Source organism: Ochotona curzoniae, unplaced genomic scaffold (assembly GCF_017591425.1).
Source record: "Ochotona curzoniae isolate NIBS_2020 unplaced genomic scaffold, NIBS_Ocur_1.0 contig_1, whole genome shotgun sequence".
Lineage (NCBI taxonomy): Eukaryota > Metazoa > Chordata > Mammalia > Lagomorpha > Ochotonidae > Ochotona > Ochotona curzoniae.
Window position 1 is genome coordinate 34,012,822 of NW_024464918.1, and position 22,738 is coordinate 34,035,559.

General features: G+C 36.8%; 1 protein-coding gene across 1 annotated transcript in view; it reads left to right on the forward strand.

Annotated features, from left to right (window-relative positions):
• The window catches only part of ADAMTS19 (ADAM metallopeptidase with thrombospondin type 1 motif 19), a 171,939-nt gene that overhangs the window by 143,798 nt on the left and 5,403 nt on the right, over positions 1-22,738 (forward strand). The window contains exons 19-21 of the mRNA XM_040976406.1: positions 5,392-5,527; positions 10,583-10,787; positions 11,619-11,771. Coding sequence (XP_040832340.1) covers positions 5,392-5,527; positions 10,583-10,787; positions 11,619-11,771 — 494 coding nt within the window. The remainder of the gene's footprint in view (positions 1-5,391; positions 5,528-10,582; positions 10,788-11,618; positions 11,772-22,738) is intronic.

The window sequence follows — 22,738 nt, forward strand, 5'->3', positions numbered from 1 at the left end:
GGCTGGAGCTGAGCCAATTCGAAACCAGGAGCCTCCTCCCGGTCTTCCACGTGGGTGCAGGGTCCCAAACTCTTGGGCCATCTTTGACTGCTCTCCCAGGCCACATGCAGGGAGCTGGATGGGAAGCGGGGCCACCGGGATTAGAACCCTGGCATCCATATAGGACCCTGGCACGTTCAAGGTGAGGACCTTAACCGCTACACTATCGCACAGGGCCCTAAGACATGATTTCTTTCTTTTTTTTTTTTTTAAAGATTTATTTTTATTATTTTTTCATTGGAAAGGCGGATATACAGAGAGGAGAGACGAGAGACAGAGAGGAAGATCTTCCGTCCGATGTTTCACTCCCCAAGTGAGCGCAACGGGCCGATACTATGCCGATCCGAAGCCAGGAGCCTCTTCCGGGTCTCCCACGCGGGTGCAGGGTCCCAAAGCTTTGGGCCGTCCTCGACTGCTTTCCCAGGCCACAGGCAGGGAGCTGGAAGGGAAGCAGGGCTGCTGGGATTAGAACCGGCGCCCATATGGGATCCCGGGCGTGAAAGGCGAGGACCTTTAACCACTTGCGCCACCGCGCCGGGCCCGACATGATTTCTTAATTATCAGCATGAGAAAGTGAAGTCAATGGAGATGAAGTGACTTCCCCAGGTCACATGGCTCTTGAGGGGTGAAGCCAAGATGAGAATCAGGACTCCTAAAGTGCAGCCTGTTTTTCTCCTGAATTTGCCTTCAAGAATGACTGAGCAGGCTTAACGCAGGTTCTTTCTACAAAGTAGAACTTGTCTCCAAGGGATTATTTATGTTTTCTCTGGATGTATTAAATAGGAACTTAGGCATGTTCTTATTTTTATTTCAGGTGACTGATATGGTAAAATAGCCCTTCTACTTGTTTTCAATTCCAATAGGATTTGCACTTCAGTTGATTCCCTCTGCTTGCTGTTCCATTATGTTTAGTCAACAGTTTTCAATTATCTCTGGCTATATTAATAGGGCACATATTCATTTCAATGCCAAAATATTTCTGGGCTTTTAGATATTATTTTCCTGTGCAGTTCATAAATAAACTCCATGGACAGGATTTCGAGCATCGCATCATTTCTGAATTTATATCATCATTTTTATAGCCAGGAAGAGTTCTGTAATCTTTCAGCAAATTCATGAATTGAATGAGAGTAAGTTCAAAGCACAGAACATTGGAAACAGATTCATGCAAAATTTATCTTCCACAGCAAACAGAAATAATAGCATTATTCTACTTCATAGGAATATATTAGGTAAGAGCAAAGAAACGCTCGCAGAGCACTATAAAATCTCAGTGCGTGTTGTGGTGTTTTTCTAATGCTGTTATAAGGTACTGGATTGCCAGTAATAAATGAGAAAAAGTTTAATACATTGAAATAACTGGCAACAATATCATAACTTAATGCATAAGGAAGTAAATTGAAGTTTCAGTTACTATTTTAAAATTTTACATTAGGCATCTATATAGAAATCATTCTAATAATTTTATTAGCACAGATATTCAGGCCCCAGCACCCGCTTGGGAGATACAGAAGAAGCTCCTGGCTCTTAGCTACTGTGGACATTTGGAGAGGGAACAAGCAGATGGAAGATATCTGTCTCTCCAATCTCTCTCTCTCTGCAACTGACTTTCAAGTAAATAAATAATTCTTCTTCAAAAGAGATGCTCACTTATATCTATAAGACTAGAAAATAAAGCTCATGTGATATTATGTCCAGTCTTTGTTAAATATCATCAGAGCAAAAAGCACACCCACACATAAAATCAATCCCCACCCTTTTCAGTTTCATCCAAGTTTGGCAAAGCTCTGAGTGAATAATGGTTACTCTACTAAGCTTAGAATTGTGTTTGAAATATCAAACTGGATTACCTAAGACCAACTTAATAAGAATGACCAAAAATGTGACATTAATGGCCATCTGGCAAGTAACAAACTGTCAACTGTTTGCAGCTACTCATGGTTCATGCAAGGCACCAGGTATTTCCTCTCTTTCTATTCCTCCATAAGTTCCACAGTATTCGATGCTTTTAGTTTAGATACTTTTGTTAAAGCTAGAATGAAAGTTGTCTGTGTTGACTGGGACATGAAAATGTCAAAAAGAAAGAAATCAACCAATAAGAATAGCATATGGCTTGAAGATATTATTTGTATAATAAGATAATGTGTCCATGTTATAGTAGCACTTTTCTTTCTTGATTCATTATTTTTGTTTAGTAAAGTATAAAAACTAATGACAAATCTTTCCCTAACTGCCAAAAAAAACCCACAAAAACCTCACGACGGGAGCTGCATTATAACATACAGTGTGCTGATGGCATGACGGACGTGACGCGTGACTGGAAACTTTCTTAGAGCTCCACTTAGATGCTCCCTAGCTTTGAGTCAATGCCTATACCTTTCTAATTATCAAAATTTTGTTTCTTCAATAGATTAGTTATGTCAACTTCAGTATAACAAATTGATGTTTGATATTTTCTAAGGATTGAAAAAAATCAGTATAATTAGCTCTTAGATATTTATTCTGTGGTTACTTCTATGTTCAACAAAAGCTTTATGGACAAGGTCTGTCTTCATCTGTTTGTGCTATAGTTGACAAAGTGCCATTATTTAAATTAGTTTAGGAAACCACATCTATTCTGTAGAGGAGCCTTTTGATTATGAATGTTCCAAATTGGATTTTAAAATTATCATCTGTATTTTGTAAACACACACTTATTTTAAACCTGTCATTACCTATGTCTCCTGATAACATAGTGATAACACTGAATACATGCTACCATTATACGGGAAGTTACTGATATCTATTTAATGTGTATCAGGTCATAAAAGAGTTCCTGAAACTTAGGTTGCAAGGAGAAAGGTGAAGGAAATGCTATACCAAATTCATTTAGATAGCTCCTACCTTATGAAGTCAGTTTTTCTTTCTTTGTAATTAAGTGAGCTTAATTATTTCTGCTGCTCTAACATTTATTTGGAATTCTTTTTTTAGTTGTAGGGTATTGAACACTAATATAATAGGAGCTAATGTTACTCCCAATTCTTTATGCTCTGCCAGATGATGTTCTAATGATCCCTGTGGGTGATTGTCTGGCATGTAAGCTTGCCTTTCCTTTCCTTTACTTTAAGTTAGCATAAAATTGCCTGCCATGTGAGCTGCAGGGGTCAGCCCCAGAGACTTGGAAACCATTGCATTTATGTTGATAGTTCGTATACTACATCAGTATCACTCAGGGCATGACTATCTAGCCATGCTGGTTCTGCCAAGCCATAGAACCCTGCTATAGGGCTGCCTCTTCCTAGAAATCATGCATTATTCCTAATACATCTGTCCTGATACACAACTTTTCATCTGTTGTTGCATGTCTGTTTCCATGCCTTTGTTGGTGCATTGGTGTAGACTCTTAGAGTTTCATATGTTCCTGGTAAGAGTAGAAAAGTACTGCTTTCCTGCCTGGTATTTGTTGTCCATATCAAGCTTTTATAGCATCATTTACATTTCATCAAACACTGAGATTATCCAAAAAGGCAATAATAATGGCCAACATTCTGCTATCTCTGTAAGAAGACAGACTAAATGATTTTTGCAATAAGATAGGTAGATGGTAATGACAGCCATGCCTGCATGTGCATGTATTATCGCTGTGTTAATATGGATAAATGTAGGAGCTCTGCACTACAGTTGATGGTGGAGCTATGTGTACATTTGAGAGGGAAAGGAACTTCTTTCCTCCTGCCTTGAGCCTAGCACCATGCAAGAAACGGCTCTTTTCCCTGAACAGTTGAACATGCATCTTCTACCAGGACCCTGTGGCACTCGATGAGTCTGTGCCAAAGGACCAGTGGCCACAAGGGCCTTGAGACAAACTCCAACCACACACAGTATCATGAACTGTGCCTGTCCCTTTCACTTCATAACCTTGCTGTCTCTTCATGTCCCCAACCTCAAGTTAAAGCAAAAACTTCTCCAGAGTTATTCAAAGTATCTCTCTATAGCTCTTTCCTTCTTCTGGGGTTTGTTCACTCACCTTCTGCTACTTGAATGAGAGAGTGGCTTCTCTGCCACCTGCCCAGGTTTCCATGTTTAGCCTGAAGAACATGAATGCTCCCTGCTTCCTAATTATGTCCTAGCAGCCAAAGGACTCCAACTAATGGACCTTTCAATCATACCCAGACAGTTTATGACTTCTTGTTAATGCTAATGTCTCGTGACCATCTGTTGGCTGTTTTGGCTATTTTATAATGTCAAACAACAGTTAAAAATAAGTTACTTTGCTTTTCCTTTCAGGAAAATTACATATAAGATTTCTCTAGAGAAAAGGAAATTAGGAACATGCTTCTCAAGACAGTTTAAGTTAAAATCAATTAAGAATTCCCAAGGAATTATGCTTATGGGACGCATGCAAAAATGAAAAGAGCATCCAGATTCTCACTTTTACCTTCTATACTCAGACTTTATCAAAACAGAGAAAACAAAAATGGCAGTTTTCTGAAAGGTAGTGAAATATGTTAAGTCTCATGGTTTTTTTTTTCTTAAAAGACATGATGATACGTTAGGAATATGTATTTTTAGAATCACTGGATTCTCATTATAATAAGAATAAAATTCTGACATAGGCATTGGTATAAGAGTTAAAACCCCATTTAGAACACTGACTTGGGACATTTCATATCACAGTGCCTGTTTTAAGTCCTACTTCCCTGCTTCATTCAGCCTCCTGCTAATATATAACTTGGAAAATAACACGTGATGATTGAAATACTTATGTCCCTGCCACCCATGTGAGATACCCAAATTGGGTTTCAGGCTCCAGTCCATAGCCTGGTTCAACCCTGGTTGTTGCAAGCAATTTAAGTGTGAGTCTGTGCACTGAAGATCTCTCTGTGTCTATATCATTGTGACTTCCAAATAAAATGAAAAGTAAATATGTTTTAAAAGAATAAGAATCTTAAGCTCAATATAAACTCATTTCCCTAAAACAGCCAAACAATAAAATGTGCACAAGTCCATGAGCATGTTTCAGTGCATTCACGCTTCATTACAAAAATCAGATTCCTAAGATTTTCTGAAAAGTACTGCTTTCAATCACTTAATGTTAAAAGGTGGTTATATTTTAAATTATCCTGTCAATTTAGTTTTTCATAATCATTTTGTAATATAAAATTTGCCTACTCAAGAGAAAAATTATAGTTGACACTTTGTAAGTCTAGGAACACATTTTGTTATATTATATGTAATAACATTTTTGTCAATCTAATCTAAAATACCTTCAAAACCTGTTTGAAAAGTATAGTCAGCCTGTAAGCGTGTTCCATGTTCATTGTATAAAGGTCTATGACGTCATTCCTTTACGAATATATTTGTTCTTTTCAGGCGAAAGGAAGACAATGGTGTCTTGTACAAAAATTATGAGCAAAAATATCAGCATTGTGGACAATAAGAAATGCAAATACCTAACCAAGCCTGAGCCACAGATTCGAAAGTGCAATGAGCAGCCATGTCAGACAAGGTAACCCTCTTGCAGTGATCATTAAAGCACTGTTGAGTCATGAAACTGTAGCCTGTAAAACACAGGCAGGAAATGATTGGAATTACATTGTCTCAAATTCCTCAAAAAGGGATATGCACCAAGATCTTTTAAATAAGCACAGATTAAGAAAATAGGTTCAAGATTTATGATTTTATGATCTCCACAAGGTGAAAACTATCACTTAGTGGGATTAGGGAAGGGGAGGAGGTTAAGAAAGCATGAGTTAAAGCCTGGCTACAATTGCTGATTAATTGGGGTATGATCCTGTCAAATTCTTGGTTATTTAGTTGAATTTAATTGTTGGTTCCCGAATTCTCTGCTAAGTGATGTTTTAGAACTTGATAGGGCTGATGTAAATAGAAGGACTGGCCATGCCTCAGAACCCAACCAAGAACAAAGGCAATGTGGGTCGCTGGTACTGCAAGCTAGGTCCTGACTTCCTCTACTAGATAGAAGCCACTGTGGACCCCTTGGCTTAGCCTTCTCTGCTTTCTTCCTAACTTCCTTCTTTCTCCTTTCCGACATGAGCTAATGCAGTCTGAAACTCTCACTGCCAAGTTGAGCAGATGCTGACACAGTGACCATAGACATCCCAACTTCAAGAAACAAGAGCCAAACTAAACCAATTTCTTTTATAAATGACCTAGTCTACAGTATTCTGTTACAGCATCAGAAAAATGAACAAAGATACTTAATAACTGGAAAGATAGACAAAAATAAATAACTGGAACCTGAGTTTAATTTTGGAGTGATCTAACAGCAAAACTGCTTGGCATGGCTGTCATTATGATGCTTCTGAAAATCTACTTGCTTCCATGCAATAATTAATGCTAGCTAGAGCGGGACTCCAACCTGGTGTCAAAAGTCCAAAACGTTTTTAGACAGGGTGTCTGAAAGAATGTAAGGCTAGATTGATTCTGCAATAAGATAGGAACAGGAATATTTACATTATTGTTCCACTGAGGAATTTGGTGAAGATCTTAGTCAGCAGACAGAGGATTGATGGCCCATTCCTAGTAGCTTCTCCAGTGATGTCACAGCAAATTTATGCACTGTGCAACTTGCATATGCAAAGAATGTGTAGTATCTCCCTCATGGACACCATCACATTCAGTAAGTACAGCCTGGGGACAGCAGTTGTCTGTTAAATCACATTTGAGGTTGTCTGCCTTAAACAATGTTTTTAAAATTTGTTTCATCTAAGCATTTGCTCAGTTCTGGTTTCTCAATCCCCTTTCTTCTCACCATTTTTTCATATAGTATGCCATCTTGAGTTCATTTTATTTTTTAACTTCTTGTCAAATTCAGTAATTAAGCACTATAAATCTGGCTCAAGCCACTTTAAGCAGAGATATAAGAAAAATTTGAAATACTTTCTTCCTCTGCAGTGTTGAAATTTCAAAGCCCTTTGCTGTGGATTTATATATTTAAGATATTCTCTTTTTTTTTCTTTTTGTTTTGTATTCCTACTCCAACAACTCTACCCCTTACCAATAAATGCTTCTAAATGAAGAGGTGGGAAGAATGATAATGTAAATAGTGTACAAAATAATGTACATTGATCAGCTTTCAGTTTGGTCATGTACATTGTGTCTTCCTTGGTGTCTAATTTTCAGTCTAATTCCAAAAGGAGTCCATGTAGTAAAGTGTTGTGTTTTTTTGTTTTATGCTGCAGTGGATTCATTGGGCAGAGTGACCCAGAAAAATTATCATTGGGTCCTTTCCATCCAGGACTGGACCAACACATGAACAGTGTTTTTGGACTTAGCATCGGCAGTAACAGGACATGGAACCTGACCATTAACCTCCATTCCTGAGAATTTTCTTTTTCTGTCCTACTTAACAGATACTAAAGTTCAACCCTATCTTATGCTTAATGTTTAATTATTTTTTGAACACAGTTTCTTTTATACACAGTATATAGTTTTCCATTGCTATGAAACAGCACCACTTTCTCCAAACAACTGGGACTCTTGAGTCAGCTGCAGTGAGAACTTGAGCATCTTGGCCAGTCTCTTACTTGGACTCTGAAGGAGCAGAGTGTATCGCACATACCATTCATTTTCTATTCACCTACTTGTTATCTTGGGAGGGAAGGGACAAGGAGGGAATTGCTCAATAATGGCTTGGGAAAGGGAATAGTTGCAAAAAGTCAGTGTGTTTTTCCAGTAAGAATTTTTTACCACTAAAGACAGGAAGTCGTCTTGTTAGGGTTCATTATCTTCCTTCCTGTGCCATAGATGCTGAAGCACTGGGAAGTGATGTCAGTGACGTGAGCCCAAATATTGGAAAGTAATTGCACATGGGCAAATGTGAAGGGTTATCCTAGGAAAACTTTCCAACACTTGCTGATACAGAATGGCTGTTTTTTCTACTGTCTCTTCTCTTTCTTCGTCCTGGGAAGACATTCTAATTTCTATTGATTGGAAAGACCACCTGATGGTACCTGGTATGTCAAATGTAACAGAGACAATGATTCCATTGAATAGATTTGTAAGAAGGAGGCTGCTGACATTTAAAGAAAATGGGATCATTTCAAATTATATAAAATGTGTGATACAAAAACATTTTCTCCTTTTAGAATAAATTGTATGCTTAGCCATTAGTTTGAGGCAGTTTTCCCAAGGTATAAATGATCTTTTTCTTTTTATCATGACACAGGAAATAAGGAAAATGCATTTAATTTTGAAAATTTATAAATTCATGTACTTTCCTGGATTTCTTACTTGGAGGAAAAGGTATCTGTAGGATTTAAATTGTGATTACTTCCTGGATATTCCACTGAGGAAATATGAAGCATAAACTAAATTTTGAACATACTTATTCACACTTTAGAAAAAAAAAATCAAGCAGGGCATTCCAAAACCAAATGACAGATCCACATCATACCACATGGACCAGCAAACAAGAGCCTTGTGCCAGTCAGTGCAGCACTCCAAATGTTATTGTGGAATGTTTCCTTTTTCAAACAAAGAAGCATACAGTAATTTATTGCTCCGTGTTTACAGACAGGAACACTAGAATTGAACAAGTATGATTTCCTCAAAATTTGGATCATTGCTAGGAATATACAAGCTTAGTTACATGAGAAGTATCCTCAGTGCAAATAAGAACAGACGTTGATCTGTGTTTCTGAGTAACTTATGTATTTAATACACACACAAAGTCAATTTTTTAGGCAGCTTTGGAGCATCCCTATATCCCCAGGGAGCATCTGGTAAATCCTTGAGAAGCAAAGGTTGCAACATGGTTGGCCTGGAAATATTTCTCTAGGAGTTACGGGCTAGTAGCTGATACCCAAGGATCTGGGTGGAGGAGGAATGTAAGTTGTATGCCATGAGGTAAAAACAAAAAAAAATGTTTTGGAAGTAAACTCAACGTTTTGTTTATTTTCCAAACAAGTGGGAGATGAAGCAAAAGAAGCCTGTGTATGAGGATAAGCACTTTAAATGTACTGAGATATTTACACACCTTGCACACTGAGGATTCAGAAAGGACATTGGAAGTGTGCACTATAAAAGAAAATATGAATGGATTTAAACATGTATTTGTGCCCAAAACACTTCATCTTTTAACTCCACTTTTGTCACAAAAATCGTTAGTGCCTTCTTATATAGTCTCATCAGCATTACTGTATGTCAGGCCACAGCAAAACATTTCTTTTACTAATTAAAAAAAATTGCAATTTCTAGCTAGTAGTATTATTTCAATAATGTGCACAACCAGGAGACACCCAGTATTAACCTCAAGTCCTCAAGACTATTCCCCTGTGCTAAAATAAAATTGTGCAAATAGTGTAGGTTTTAACCCTTAGAAGGTTTTCCCAGGAAAGAGAAACACAGGGAGAATTTTCAGTGATGTAGGTATCTTACAAACGCCGATTTTTATGAATTGGTTTGCTTTCATAGATGTTGATGTCTTCTTGAAGTAAATGTGGAGACATGTTTGAATGAGTGATCCTTGGAGATGGAAATGATGTAAATCTGTGCCCTCTGCTCATAATGGTTTGGAAGAAAAAGAAAATTCTGCCCCAAGAAACTAAAATACTTGTGGATTGAATCAGTGAAATTAGAAATGTTGTTGGAGTTGTAAGGACCTGATAGGTGAAGTCGCATAATGCTCAAAACTGTGGGGGAGGCACTGGGTACAGAAGTTAAGACACTTCTTGGAACTCTTGCATTCCAAATTTTAGGTTGAGTCCCACTCCAGTGTCAGTTCCGGCTTCCTACTAATGCACACCCTGGAAAGCCACAATGATGACTCGAGTAGTTGAGTCCCTGCCATTCACATGGGAGACCATGAGCTCAAATTCTTTTCACATAGGTAAACACACACTTTAAAAGTTGTGCAACCCTGGGTCCTTCTCTCCAATGCCTGTGATCAAGTACGAGTTAGACAGTGGCCAGCCTGAAGAAGTACCTTAGCTCTATCCAAAAGGATGTGTCCCGGTCACAGAACTCTTGTGGCCAGTGGTGTACATAGTGCCTTGCTAATGCTTGCTCCAGGTAAGATGGGAGTCTCAACCACACACACACACATCTGTTATTTGGCTAATACCTGGGTGTGTCTCACAAAGTGGGCTACAGCCTCTTTGCTGCTTTCCTATTTCTGACTCCAGAGCATGTGACCATCCTTCACAAGTTACTAAACCTCCATGTCTTGGTTTTCCTTTGTTAGTAAATGGCCATGATGGTCGTAGCGCAAACATGGGGCTACTATGAAATTTAGATCAACAAGAAATAACTCCTGGATAGTGTCAGTTTTATACATAATAAAGAAACCCCAGGAAGGCAGTATGATGATTGGTAAACAGTGGCATGCCATGAGCAGGATAATAAAAAGTAAACTTTGAGTTCTATTGAGGCCTGAGATAAGAAATAAGAAGTATTGTGTGTCTTGGAGAAAATGCCTGATATTAGTGAAAAAAAAATGTATAAAGTTATTATAAGTCTTCTGTTAATTGTAGACCTGTTAGCATATTTGTTAGGTACATGTCCCCCAACTTGATTCCAGTACCTGTTGCTTTATTTGCAGGTGGATGATGACAGAATGGACACCGTGTTCACGGACATGCGGGAAAGGGATGCAGAACAGACAGGTGGCCTGCACCCAGCAACTGAGCAACGGAACCCTGGTTAGAGCCCATGAGACGGACTGTGCTGGGCCTAAACCTGCCTCCGCCCAGCGCTGTGAAGGCCAGGACTGTATGACGGTGTGGGAGGCAGGAGTGTGGTCCGAGGTGCAGTACCTGCAACATTGCTTTCTCTTGTTCTTTTCTGACTGATAGCTAGCACAAGGCCATGTTGTCTATATCCAGAATCTCTCTGCATGAGTATTGATATTTTTCTTCACTATCCATTAATTGTGCTGATAGTACTTATAAATAAGTTTGTAAACATAGAAAGTGAAATAAATATATCTTTTGAAAAAAAGATTAGTGAAACAGACATATGTGCTCCAGCCTAATGTATTATCTTCATAAGCAGCATTTTTATGGAAGTAGCTATACTTTCAAAATAAAATTGCATTTTCACTCCATATAAGCATTTAGAATGGTGGTTTCTAGGGGTATAGAGTTATGTAAAGAAATTCATGTTTTAATTGCTTCTTTTCATTGTAAAGTCTTCTGTGAAATGATAGTCTGTGAAGATTTGACTTTTTTTTCACATTTCTTTAGGGAAAAAGAAACTGAAGAATTTCTTGACATAATTATGATTAAAATGTTTATGTAAAATTTCATAACTTAAATTGTGCCCATTGTCTATTATCCACATTTAAATCAATGATTTCATGTCTTTATTATACTACTGTCTATAGTAATGGTTCCATATTCTGTAATGTTTTATCTTTAACCCTGCTTATTAAAGGCCATGTGTCTGGGCTTTGATATGAGTACTTAGCCTGGTATTGCCAGTAAACTGATATTTAATTCTTTTCCCTGGTTTATGTGAGTGATGAGCTTAGGAGAGCTGATTAAAGAACCTACAGTTAACATAATCTTATCTTTATAACAGAATCTACATTTCCTATTGGACATATTTATCTAAAATCTCGTGATGTTATCTTTCAGTGCTCAGTCAAGTGTGGCAAAGGAGTCCGTCATCGGACTGTCAGGTGCACCAATCCCAGAAAGAAATGTGTGCTCTCTACCAGACCCAGGGAGGCTGAGGACTGTGAGGATTATTCGAAATGCTATGTTTGGCGAATGGGTGATTGGTCAAAGGTGAGAATTATTTTGTACATTCTCGGTATTTGTTTTCAATAATGTCTACACTGCCCCAGTTACTATAACTATACAAGAGAGTTGAGGAGGTGTAGCAAATAGAGGTAAATATGATGAGCTGGGGAACATCACATATTTCAGTTCAAATCCTGTCTATCTTCTGTGATTGTTCTCCATAGAATTCTATTAAAGATGAAATGAGATGAAACATATAAAACATTTAGCATTATACTTAACACAACAAGAAGACTCAAGAATATAGTAGCCACTATTATTGTTTTGTTGCTACCTTTTAAAGGTTTATTTATTTATTTGAAAGGTAGAGTTAGAGAAAAAAAGACATCTTTCAGCACTGGTTGGCTCTGCAAATGGCCACAATGGCCCAGGTTTGGCCAGGAGCTTGGAACTACATCCAGGTGTCTCACAAAGATGACAGTGTCCGAGTACTTTGTACCAGTCTTCTATTTCTTCCCCCAAAACTTTAGCAGAGAGTTGGGTTAGACATGAAGCAGCCAGGATTTGAACCAGCTCCCAAATGGGATGCCTGTGTCCCAGGGGTGGCCTTCCAGACTGTGCCACAGCGGTACCACAGAACCAGCCCTATTGCTGGTTTTTGTTGATATGATTCTTTCTAATGCTGTGTTTTTTTTTTCATAAAACTTATGGTAAATGATCAGAATGCCCTCCAATGAGTTAATTCAAGATAAAATTAATGTAGTAGGGACGGAGCAAAACAGACAAGATACATTTCGATAGTTTAGAGGCAATCTTTTTGCACCAATTTTCTTTGATTGCTTATAGTAGAGATGGAAATGAACAGAATTCTTGGTGTTCTTTGGTCAAATGAAGTGGAAGTAGTTCATTTGGCAATAAAATTCATACAGTTAATTTCACAATGATAGTAATGCTCACTTGAGATTTGTAATGTGGAGCCCTAATCTTAATAAGGCAGTAGACAGTACCTAACAATCTATGAGAGTATAGAACTATTACCATGGAATCATATAAATTCTGTTGCTTAGATGAGATGTAAGAATTCACTTCTTATGTTTTGTAAATTAAAAATGAATGATAGCTGCTTATGGCAAAGTGGGGGAGTGCAGTGGTAATTTATAAATAACCTGCAGAATATTCTTGGAGAAATATGTTCAATGTATAAAACGCTGCAGTTGTCCGACTTTTTGAGTGCCTCCCTATGTGAAAACAATAGCAAGTAAAATATTATATTTTTTTGCAAATATTTATGCTTTATCTCCTTAACAAATTTTCATATTGACATTGCTTCTGAATTATAGTAAACTATACCCTCCTTCCACTAGTTCCAAAGTTGCATTGGATATCTTTCGACAAAAATGTAAATAAATCATTCCCTGGACGTAGATTAAGACCTCTTTAGCCAAGTCTCTGCTCTCTCTTTTGGTAAAGGTTCATTCATTAATCACTGTTTAATCATGTATTTATTCATACATTCATTTCTTTATCTGCAAGACAGTGATGGAAAGGGAGAGAGGTAAGAAAAGGATATAGGTATCATTTTTATCCCTGTCTGTCTTTTAACTTGAAATTTCACACTTGAGAATAAAAAACTGTAAGGCAGCAAAGATTTCCAAATTATGCCAAACCACTTTTTGCTGTGTCCCAGGTATATTTCCCAAACCCTGAGGGCTAGAGCTAGTGATAGGGAAAAGATGCAGGCTTAGAATTCAAGAACTAAGGGGGATAGTTCGAACTTCCTCATTGCACGGATGCGTACATTGGTTAAGCCACCACAGAATGAATGCTTTTGTGTCTTTGTTTCCATATCAGTAAAATAGGGCAAATGGTCTATAGCAATGTTGTCAAGCTGAAGGTACATCAGCTCTTCATTCAGCGCTGTGGGTATATGATAGGATTGGAACATAATAGAGTCCTCGCTGAAGAGGGAAGATAATATCACCTACTGTTCCCATCCCGTTGCAACAGTTCATTTCTACTGGCTAGGGAAATCCTGGATATTTCTTTAAAGAAAAAAAAAATCTGTTCTAAGAAAATGTTTTCAAACCACTAGAACAGATGCACTACAATTTTCCAACTTTGATAGTATGATTATTTTAAATGAAAGATGTTGTTAGCCCCGAGTTAAAGCCTCAGAAATGTCATCGTAAAAATTGGAGAAAAGGATTTTATTATAACATTTGACACAGAACGGAAAGCTCACTCATGTGGAAATGTGGCTAGAAAATCCTTTCTATGATAAGTATTATTTCTATTGATATATTGTAGCAATTTTGTGACCTCTGGCAACTTCTTAAAAAAGCCAATATCAGGCCCAGTGTGGTGATCTTATGACTAAAGTCCTGTCTTGAATGCGCTGGGATTCCTTATGGGCACTGGTTCTAATCCTGGCAGCTCCACTTCCCATCCAGCTCCCTGGTTGTGGCCTGGGAAGCGGTCAAGGGTGGCCCAAAGCCTTGGGACCCTGCACCCTTGTGGGAGACTGAAGGAGGTTCTTGGCCCCTGGGTTCGAATTGGTGCAGCACTGGCCATTGTGGTCACTTGGGGAGTGAATCATTGGACAGAAGATCTTCCTCTCTGTATTTCCTCCTCTCTGTATATCTGACTTTGCAATAATAAATAAATAAATAGATTTTTAAAAGCCAATATCAACTAAGAAGATCATAAAGCACAAGTTGAATTTATTTTTGCTAATCTGAAGACAATATTTGTTTTCAATTTTGCCACAATTATATGTAGACTAATTCTCAAATGCACTTGGATTTGATTGCTGTAAATGGGTTTGGTTGTTTAACTGCATTGTTACCCAAGTCAACCATAGATTCTGTGAGTCGGGAAGCAAAAGGACAGGCTCACTTCACTATACTCCATGTCTTTTTACTTTTGCTAGTTAGCCTGTTGGTGTGTTCGCTTATTTAGACAATCTAGCATGTTGGGCTTTTCCCTCTCTTTAAGAACTTTTTTAAAATATAAATACAATCCTTCTCTTCCCCTTAAAGACATTTGTTCTTACTTTTACTCATAACTAAGACCTTAGCATCACAAATTCAAACAACACTGTGCACAGATTGAAACCAGTGATTCCATGTGATTTTTATTGATTTCACTCCTTCCTTTATACTTCTGAGATATCACTTTTATGTTAAATGAAGACCATCCCAAAATAATTACAGAGAACAAGGATAAGCCTGTGATCATCAAGTGTTGGTGATTAAAGTATTTGGATACAGGGAAAATGCTTAGAGCCCTCATTCTTATCAGCTGTGTCTCTGGAACAAGAATAGCAACAAAATGTGTGCAGCTGGGGGTGAATTCCTGTGCTCATCTGAGGCTAGTTAATTTGTCATGATTTCATTGAAAATTTACTCATATTTTTAAAACTATCAATACATCTAAATGGACTTGAAGTAATGGGTTGGCTTTAATTAGGTTCAGTTTACTATCTATAAAGTTTAACAATGAAACCCTGCTCCTCCCTTGATGTAGCACTCAGAAAGTGAGTCTAAAGAGAAATAAATCCTCAAATTCTCCCGAGTCAAGGACCAGTCCTAGGGAAAGTAACGCAGGCCAAATGGAGGCAGGTGAAGAACATATGTATGCTTCTAAGTAGATTTGTTTCATTTGTATCAGCCTGGAAGACTGTATCATTTCTGTTTTTTGTGATTTTGCATCAACAGTGAGTTACTCTTGACTTTCAAAGAAAAATCAAACAAATAGAGCCAGGTTAGCTCAAAGATAGAAATCTACTTTGAACAATTGTTATTGTCTCTGGATTATTTCACTGTTAAAAATAGGACACAGACTGTGTGGCTTGGGCTGTCAGTTGACACAGTTTCATATCATGTCATGAGTCTGTCTCTGATATTGATATAACCTTCAGATCTTACCTCAGAGAAAAGAACGTGATCCACATGTTTCCTGGCACATAAATCTGCTTTCACTCATTTAAACTGCCCTAAGTGTGGAACGCTGGCTTGAAAAATGGCACAGCCCCTTTTGTTTAATAAAATGTCAGTTTCTGTCTGAATTTAACTTTTCTGCCTTTATTTGAACTTCTACAACTTCTGGTCTTCATTAAATGAAGGGCAGCAGAGAAGCAAATAAAATGATTGGTGGGGTTTTTTTTTTTTAGATTTATTCATTTACATGAAAGAGGGACAGAGACAGAGTGAAGAAGAGAAAGAACTCCCAGCTACCGATTCACTCGCAAAATGATGGTAACAGCTGGAGCTGGATCAGGAGAAAGCCAGGAACCAAGAAATGCATTTTAGTCTCCTGCATGGGTGGCAAGGGGCCCGCCCAAGTATTTGGGCCATCATCCTGTGATTTTCCAGGCACATTAGCAGGGACTTGAGAGAAAGCAGAGCAGAATGGAACTGGTCTTCTGATACTGGAAATGAGTGTTGCAAGCAGCAGCAGCATAACTTGCTACAAAACAATGCCAGACCCAATAAGAGTACTATTTTATCCACCTGATGCACAGAATTTGATTCCTTATGAATCTTTCATAGACTTAATTCTCCCCTGCAGTGTTAGCAGGTGGGTTATGCTGGTTTAATTTAATTTTAGTGAGAAACAAGGCACCTTGCAATAGCACACAATCCCTTTTGGCTTATTTTTAGATTCAATTTGTAGTCCACAATCCAGTTCTGGAAAATAAATAATTTGGCCACATATCAATTATGACATTATTAAAAGATATCTGGACTAGAGTTTATGTGCCTTTTTAAGATTGTGTAATCAAGGATAGTGCTATAAGCACAGTAAATCATTTCAGATTATTTTTATATTTTTCTTACTTTGAATTTTTGAATTATGTGGTACAATTTCGTATAGACTAGGATTTTACCCTCAAACTTCCACCCCCCAACTCCCACCCCCCCGACAAATTTTCCCCATTTTACTACAATGGTATAGTCCTTCATAAGGAATCATAATTCCATCAGTCTCTTATTTAAGTGTGCCCCAACATTGCTGGTACAGACAATGTCAGACTATCCAGTGTCCCATTGTCTACACATGTCCAACAGCTTCACTGGAAATCCATCTTTCACCCGGAAGCAGGGATCTATGTTGGATTATTTTTTAAACATTTAATTGGGCATATTTTTGTTTAAAATTGGTAGAAGGTTTGCAATGTAATGAGTCATTTTTGACCTATCCTGCAAAAGGAAACTACAATCATACTTAACATATCAATTGAATAGAAAATGAAATAGGCTAATGAAAAAAATCTAAAAAATAAAATAATTGTTCTTAATACACAGAAAAAATACAGTAGAAGAGTTCATGTTTGCTATATATTAGAAATTGCATTTAAATGAATGGAAATTTTATTTATGTTGAGGTTATTCTCATAGGTGAGCTATTGCATGTTATTGCAGCTTCAAATCTCAAAACAGCGTTTTAAAATAAAAATTTTCTTCATATTCTCTGTAAATATTGCTATTGCTGAAAAACATAAACTAGGCCTGGTGCAATGGCTCATTGGTTAAATGTTAACCTTGCAAGTGCTACGATCCCATATGGGTGCCAGATCATGTCCTGGCTGCTCCACTTCCCATCCAGCTCCCTCACTGTGGCCTGGGAAAGCTTCAGAAGATGGCCCAAAGTCTTGGGACCCTGCACCCACATAGGCGACCCAGAAGAATCTCCTAGCTTTAGATCACTCAGCTCCAGCCATTGTGGCCATTTGGGGGAGTGAACCGATGGGTAGGAAATCTTTTTCTCTGTATCTCCTTCTCTCCATAAATCTGCCTTTCCAAGAAAAATTAATAAATCTTTAAAGAAAACAGAAGAAGAAAAAAGGAGAAATAAAATAACCTGCTTAGTAATTTATGTTTTAACAATGAAAGCCTTACAAATTTCTGGGTTATTTCCAGTAAAAATAATTTATGTATAATCTCTGTGGATACTTCTTTCCAGTAAGGAAAACTCAGTGAGTCTTTGAAGGAAACTCAAATAAAGAAATCATCTTTGATATGATTTTTAGTAAAGAATATTCTGAACTAAACATCCTGATAGTGCCATCTTTTTAATTGATGTGCCTCTTCTAGAAGAATAAATCCTTGCTAGAAGGAGTTCCCCATTCAGATTTGAATAGCAGCAAATAACAAGATTAAATACCCTAGCAGAATGTAAAAATAGAAAATATTAAGTATCAACTGAAACCAAAGAATGAAAATAATTGATAAAATGCAATCTGCTAAAATGAAAATATATTGTCAGGTAGATCCATTAGTAAAACTGATTTATATCAATGTCTTGAATGTCATTTTTTGTAAGAATAATTCATACAAATTTAAGAATTCTCTATTTAATCCTAAAAGTTACATTCTCTAGTAAGTTTAATCCTTCATATATGTAAAATATGGGTATTTGCTATTGGACTTCTCAGGTCCTTCCCTTTTTTCTTTTTAACCAAAGATCACTTTTGCAGAGAATGTAATTACTTTCCATCTTAGAATAATACACCTTGAGCAAACTCACATTAGATAATCCAGATTTCAAAGAATAGTTACAAAAATGTTTTTTGTGGGTAGAAGAAATTTGAAGATGATCAAACTGAAATTATAGTTTCTTCTACCTTAAATTAAGGCATAATTGTCACTTGCAAAGTACAAATGTTTGGGTTTTTTTTTTTTTTCAAAAACCAGTACAGCAGATGATTCTACAAAATGTAATCTGCCATGTGTCCCCATGTGCAAGATTTACAGTATTGCATTAGATCCCTTTTTATTGCACAAGAATTATTGTAAGAACGCCCCTTCTTTCACACTTCCGTTTCAGATACATCCATTCACAAGAGAGGACCTCATTCTTTCCTTTAGCTGATATACGTCAGGAGGATAACTCTTGATAATGCTATCAGCTACAAGCCACTCTGGCAGTCAGAGCATTCCATTGCAACCTATCCTGGCTATTCAGAACTGTCTCACCATTTTCATTAACTCAAGAGCTTCGACAAAGCTCAGTCCTGTATATCTTTTGCCTCCACAATCCACATGATAGATTCAAGAATTTTAATTTTCTTAGAGAAATTTCTCTTTATTTGGATATCATTCTGTTTCAGCCAAAAGAGGTTTGCAAATTTGAGTTTCAAGGATTATGACAAACTTCCGAATCTGCTTGCATGCAGTTGGCTATAGGGCCCCTTGTCGGGCTGCACAGCAACTATCTGTCCTAGAAGGGAAGGTGCAGATGGATACAGAGTGGAGTCCTTGCTGCTCCACTCCTGATGTAGCTCCTTGCTAATGCTTTCTGTGAACTCTGTGAGGTTTATGTCATGTTGCAATAAGTTAAAATTAGCTACCTCATGCCCTCTGTGAATTTTTAAAGCAACAACAACAAAAAAATCAGACATGCACGCCTTACATGATCACAAAAGCTCTAATGGATTTTTGACCCTGACTTGTTGGACAATTCCTGGAAAGTCGTTCATTTGAAAAGAAAGTTTAGTCATTGCCATTCCCAGAGTTGTCTGGTGGGAAGATGTCTCAGCAGAATGAGAGTGATGAAACGGAACTGTCCTCATAGATGTACTTTTTTCCATCTCTAGTGCCCCCTGCTTTATGCCTTGAACTCTGCCAGAATTGCAGTTGTGTCCAAGATTTGGGGTTATTAACTAGTCCTGAAGACAAAACTTGTTATCTTCCATATGGTAGTAAAACTGTACACTTTAACATAACATTTGTGGGTTATTTTGATAATCCTTTTATAATATGCCCAGTTCCCTTTAAGTCGTTCATAAGCTCTTTGATTTTTCTACAAACATTTGATTTGCTCTAATTATATACAGACAATTTTGTTTAAAAAATATTGTAGTATGAGAAAAATTAATTACACATACTCAAATACACAGAGGGAGAGAAAAATTCTCAAATATCTGAAGCCTATTATTGAATTCAGTTCCAAATAACAATGTGCTAAATAAAGCAGAGTGCTTTAAAAAGATGCCAAAACTGTGACCAAAATAAATAGGAAATCTTAAAAACAAACCTAACTTTTGTTCTTTAGTATACTTGTTTCACACTCACTTTATTAAAAGGTTGAAAAGTAGAACTGCCAAACATATACATAAATGAATAGGAATGTTGGGCTAATAATTTCCAGTAGAAATCATAGTTTAGTTTCTTTATGAGGTCCACTCACCACTGTGAATGCTACTTCACTCTTGTTAAACCACTTTGGAATAATCCATTTATTCCCAAAGAGAAATTACCCAAGTTTATACTATTAACCTTATTAGAGATTGGCACTTATTGTTAGAGATTATATCAGGTTTTGTAAGATTATCTGTTACGTTAGTTGAAAAAAAACACTTGAGCTCTGCCAGTGACAATTTTCCCTTAATTTAGGAATTCCTATTTCTCATAGTGGCCAGCTGGAAATGAGTAAAGCATTACAGAGCCTTCCTTAGCTGTTGGCCTGGAGAATATTCATTCTCTCCAAAATATATATCTTTGGCACTGTCTAGAAGTAAGGAATCTCGGGTAATCTTTGTGCTGGCCAAGTTTGAGAATTATTATTTTTAACCCCTAAATACACTGCATATATTTTAAGAATTAAAAAAAAAAAACGTATAGTGTGGTTTTTCTTCTTGTCTAACAAAACTTTAAATAAATACTTTACAATAGTACTTTCATCATTGGGTTCTCTGCCTTTGTTAAAGTCCTTAAGATAACCTTTTAAAGGATTTTCAGCTTGAAAGAGCTGAAGTGTGGAAATATGGAAATTACATATTGATAAATTTGTGATTTTACCTTAGAATTTCAGTATCAAAAGCATGTTGTGGAATTTGTTTAGCCTCATGTTCGATGTCACATATTTCTTCAGATTGTAACAGTGAATAAATATACTTTATATAGCAATGGTTTCTAGGTAAATTTAATCAGTATTTCAATCCATATTTTCAAATTTATAGAATGAAGCAAAAATATCAGACTGTCAATTTGGGAAGTATTTCATTGTAACAAAAAATGTTCTTTATTGCTTTGAGCTCTTTTGCTAAGGTTAAAAACTGTCATGATAGTTTTAGCACAATATTTTAAAATAGTTATTGCTTTCATGTTCACTTTGAGAAGCATCAAGATTCTATTTTTCACAAGAGAAAAGTGTAAGTTTTAGTGTCACAACTGAAGCATGCTTGTTCATTCAAGTTAAATGTAGAAAACAGTGTAATTGTTGAATACATGAGAGTAAAATTATCAAAATTAGCATACAAAAGGATCTAAGAACCCATGGAGACTAAAATCTCCATAAAGTTCAGAGAACAGTGGCAGGAATGTGTTTTCCTCAGATTAGAAAGAGGCAAAATGTTCTATCTCACATGGACTGACTTATGCCAAAAAGGAAACTATGAGTCATTCTACTTCAGTACTTAGTTAATTATAACATAGGAAGATAAATGATTAATCTGGTCGGATAGAGGAAGTGAGGTTTTTACCTGTTGCTAGGAGGAACGTTAGTAGTCCTCTATAATCAAGTAGTAGTCAAGCATTCAAATTCTGAATTCACATGTTTAAGTTCAAACTCCAGTATTAGCACTTCTTAGCTGTTAGATTTTAAGCAATTTTGCTTACTTGAGATTCAATTTTCTCTTCTGTTTAAGAGGATATTAATAGTGCCATGTGGATTTCATGTGAGGCACTAAATATAACATTTCACACAGTATCTGATACATAATAAACACCAATAAATGCAAGTAACTGTTTGTAGTGTACAGAGGAAAGTCTTTCAAAAGTAGCATTGTTAGTTTCCTTTGATCCCACAGAGGCAAAAAGTGGCTTTCTACAGCAGCTGATCTTTTAAATATTGGACGGTTGGCTCAAAGTACATGCAAACATGCAAACTTATTTAGGGGTATGCTTTCTTTTTATGCTGTTGCATTTGTTAGTAAGGTTTATCACATTTAAGACCATATTCATATTATATGTTTTCCCTACTTTTTAAAATTTTGTTTTCTGCCAGGAATCTGAATATAATGAAAGAGTAATAAATATATGAAAAAAATGTTATAAATTTGAAGCTATCCAAGCAAAATATGATTTTGATAGTTTATACCTTTAAAAATATTTATTTACTTGTTCTTTTCAAAGGCAGAGTGAGACAGGCAGGCAGGCAGACAGGCAGACAGAAATGGAGAAATGGAGAGATCTTTCATCCATTGCTTCACTTCCCAAATTGTCCAAGACTAGCCAGGCCAAATCCAGGAGCCTAATACTTATGCATGTCTCCCATGTGATTGGCACAGGCTCAAGAACGTGGGCCAGCCTCTGCTGCTTTCCTGGATACATTAGCAGGTGTCCAGGTTGGATGTGGAGTAGTCAGGTCTCAAATTGGTGCTCATATGGGATGCCAGCATCATAGGCAGTGGTGTAACCCTCTGTGCCACAATGCTGGTCCAACTTTTATACTGTCCAAGTTTCTGACATAACATTGTTAAGAATAAAAGAATAGTTAATGAAGTTTTTTTGTACCTTTACTATTTAAAAATATGTCAAATTGTACTAACATTTAATATTTATTTGGAATTTTTATTTCCATGGTAATTGAGACTATATACTGCTGCAGTGCCTTGCTTGACAAAAAGATAAGAAAAAATCCCAAGTAAAGTAGTTGCTAGAGGCACTAACAGAAGCCAACTCTCCAACTTTCAAATTAGAATTATTTTGGCTTTTTATTCTGTTGTCTGTCTTTAATTAGAGTGAATTCATTTGAGAAAATATCCAATTAATTTGTACTGTCTTCTACAATTAATGTAATAACTACCTCAAAAGATAATTGGGGATTCCACTTGTTCCATTTCAAACATTTGTTCATCTTTATAAAAGAATATTAACCAATATTTATCTTCTTAACACTGTTTAAAATGTATTTACTTGAAAGGCAGAGAAACACATGGAGAGGATATAGAGGGATGGTAGGGTAAAGAGAAAGAGAGAAAGGTTGAAACATTGAGATTGTTCCCTTTC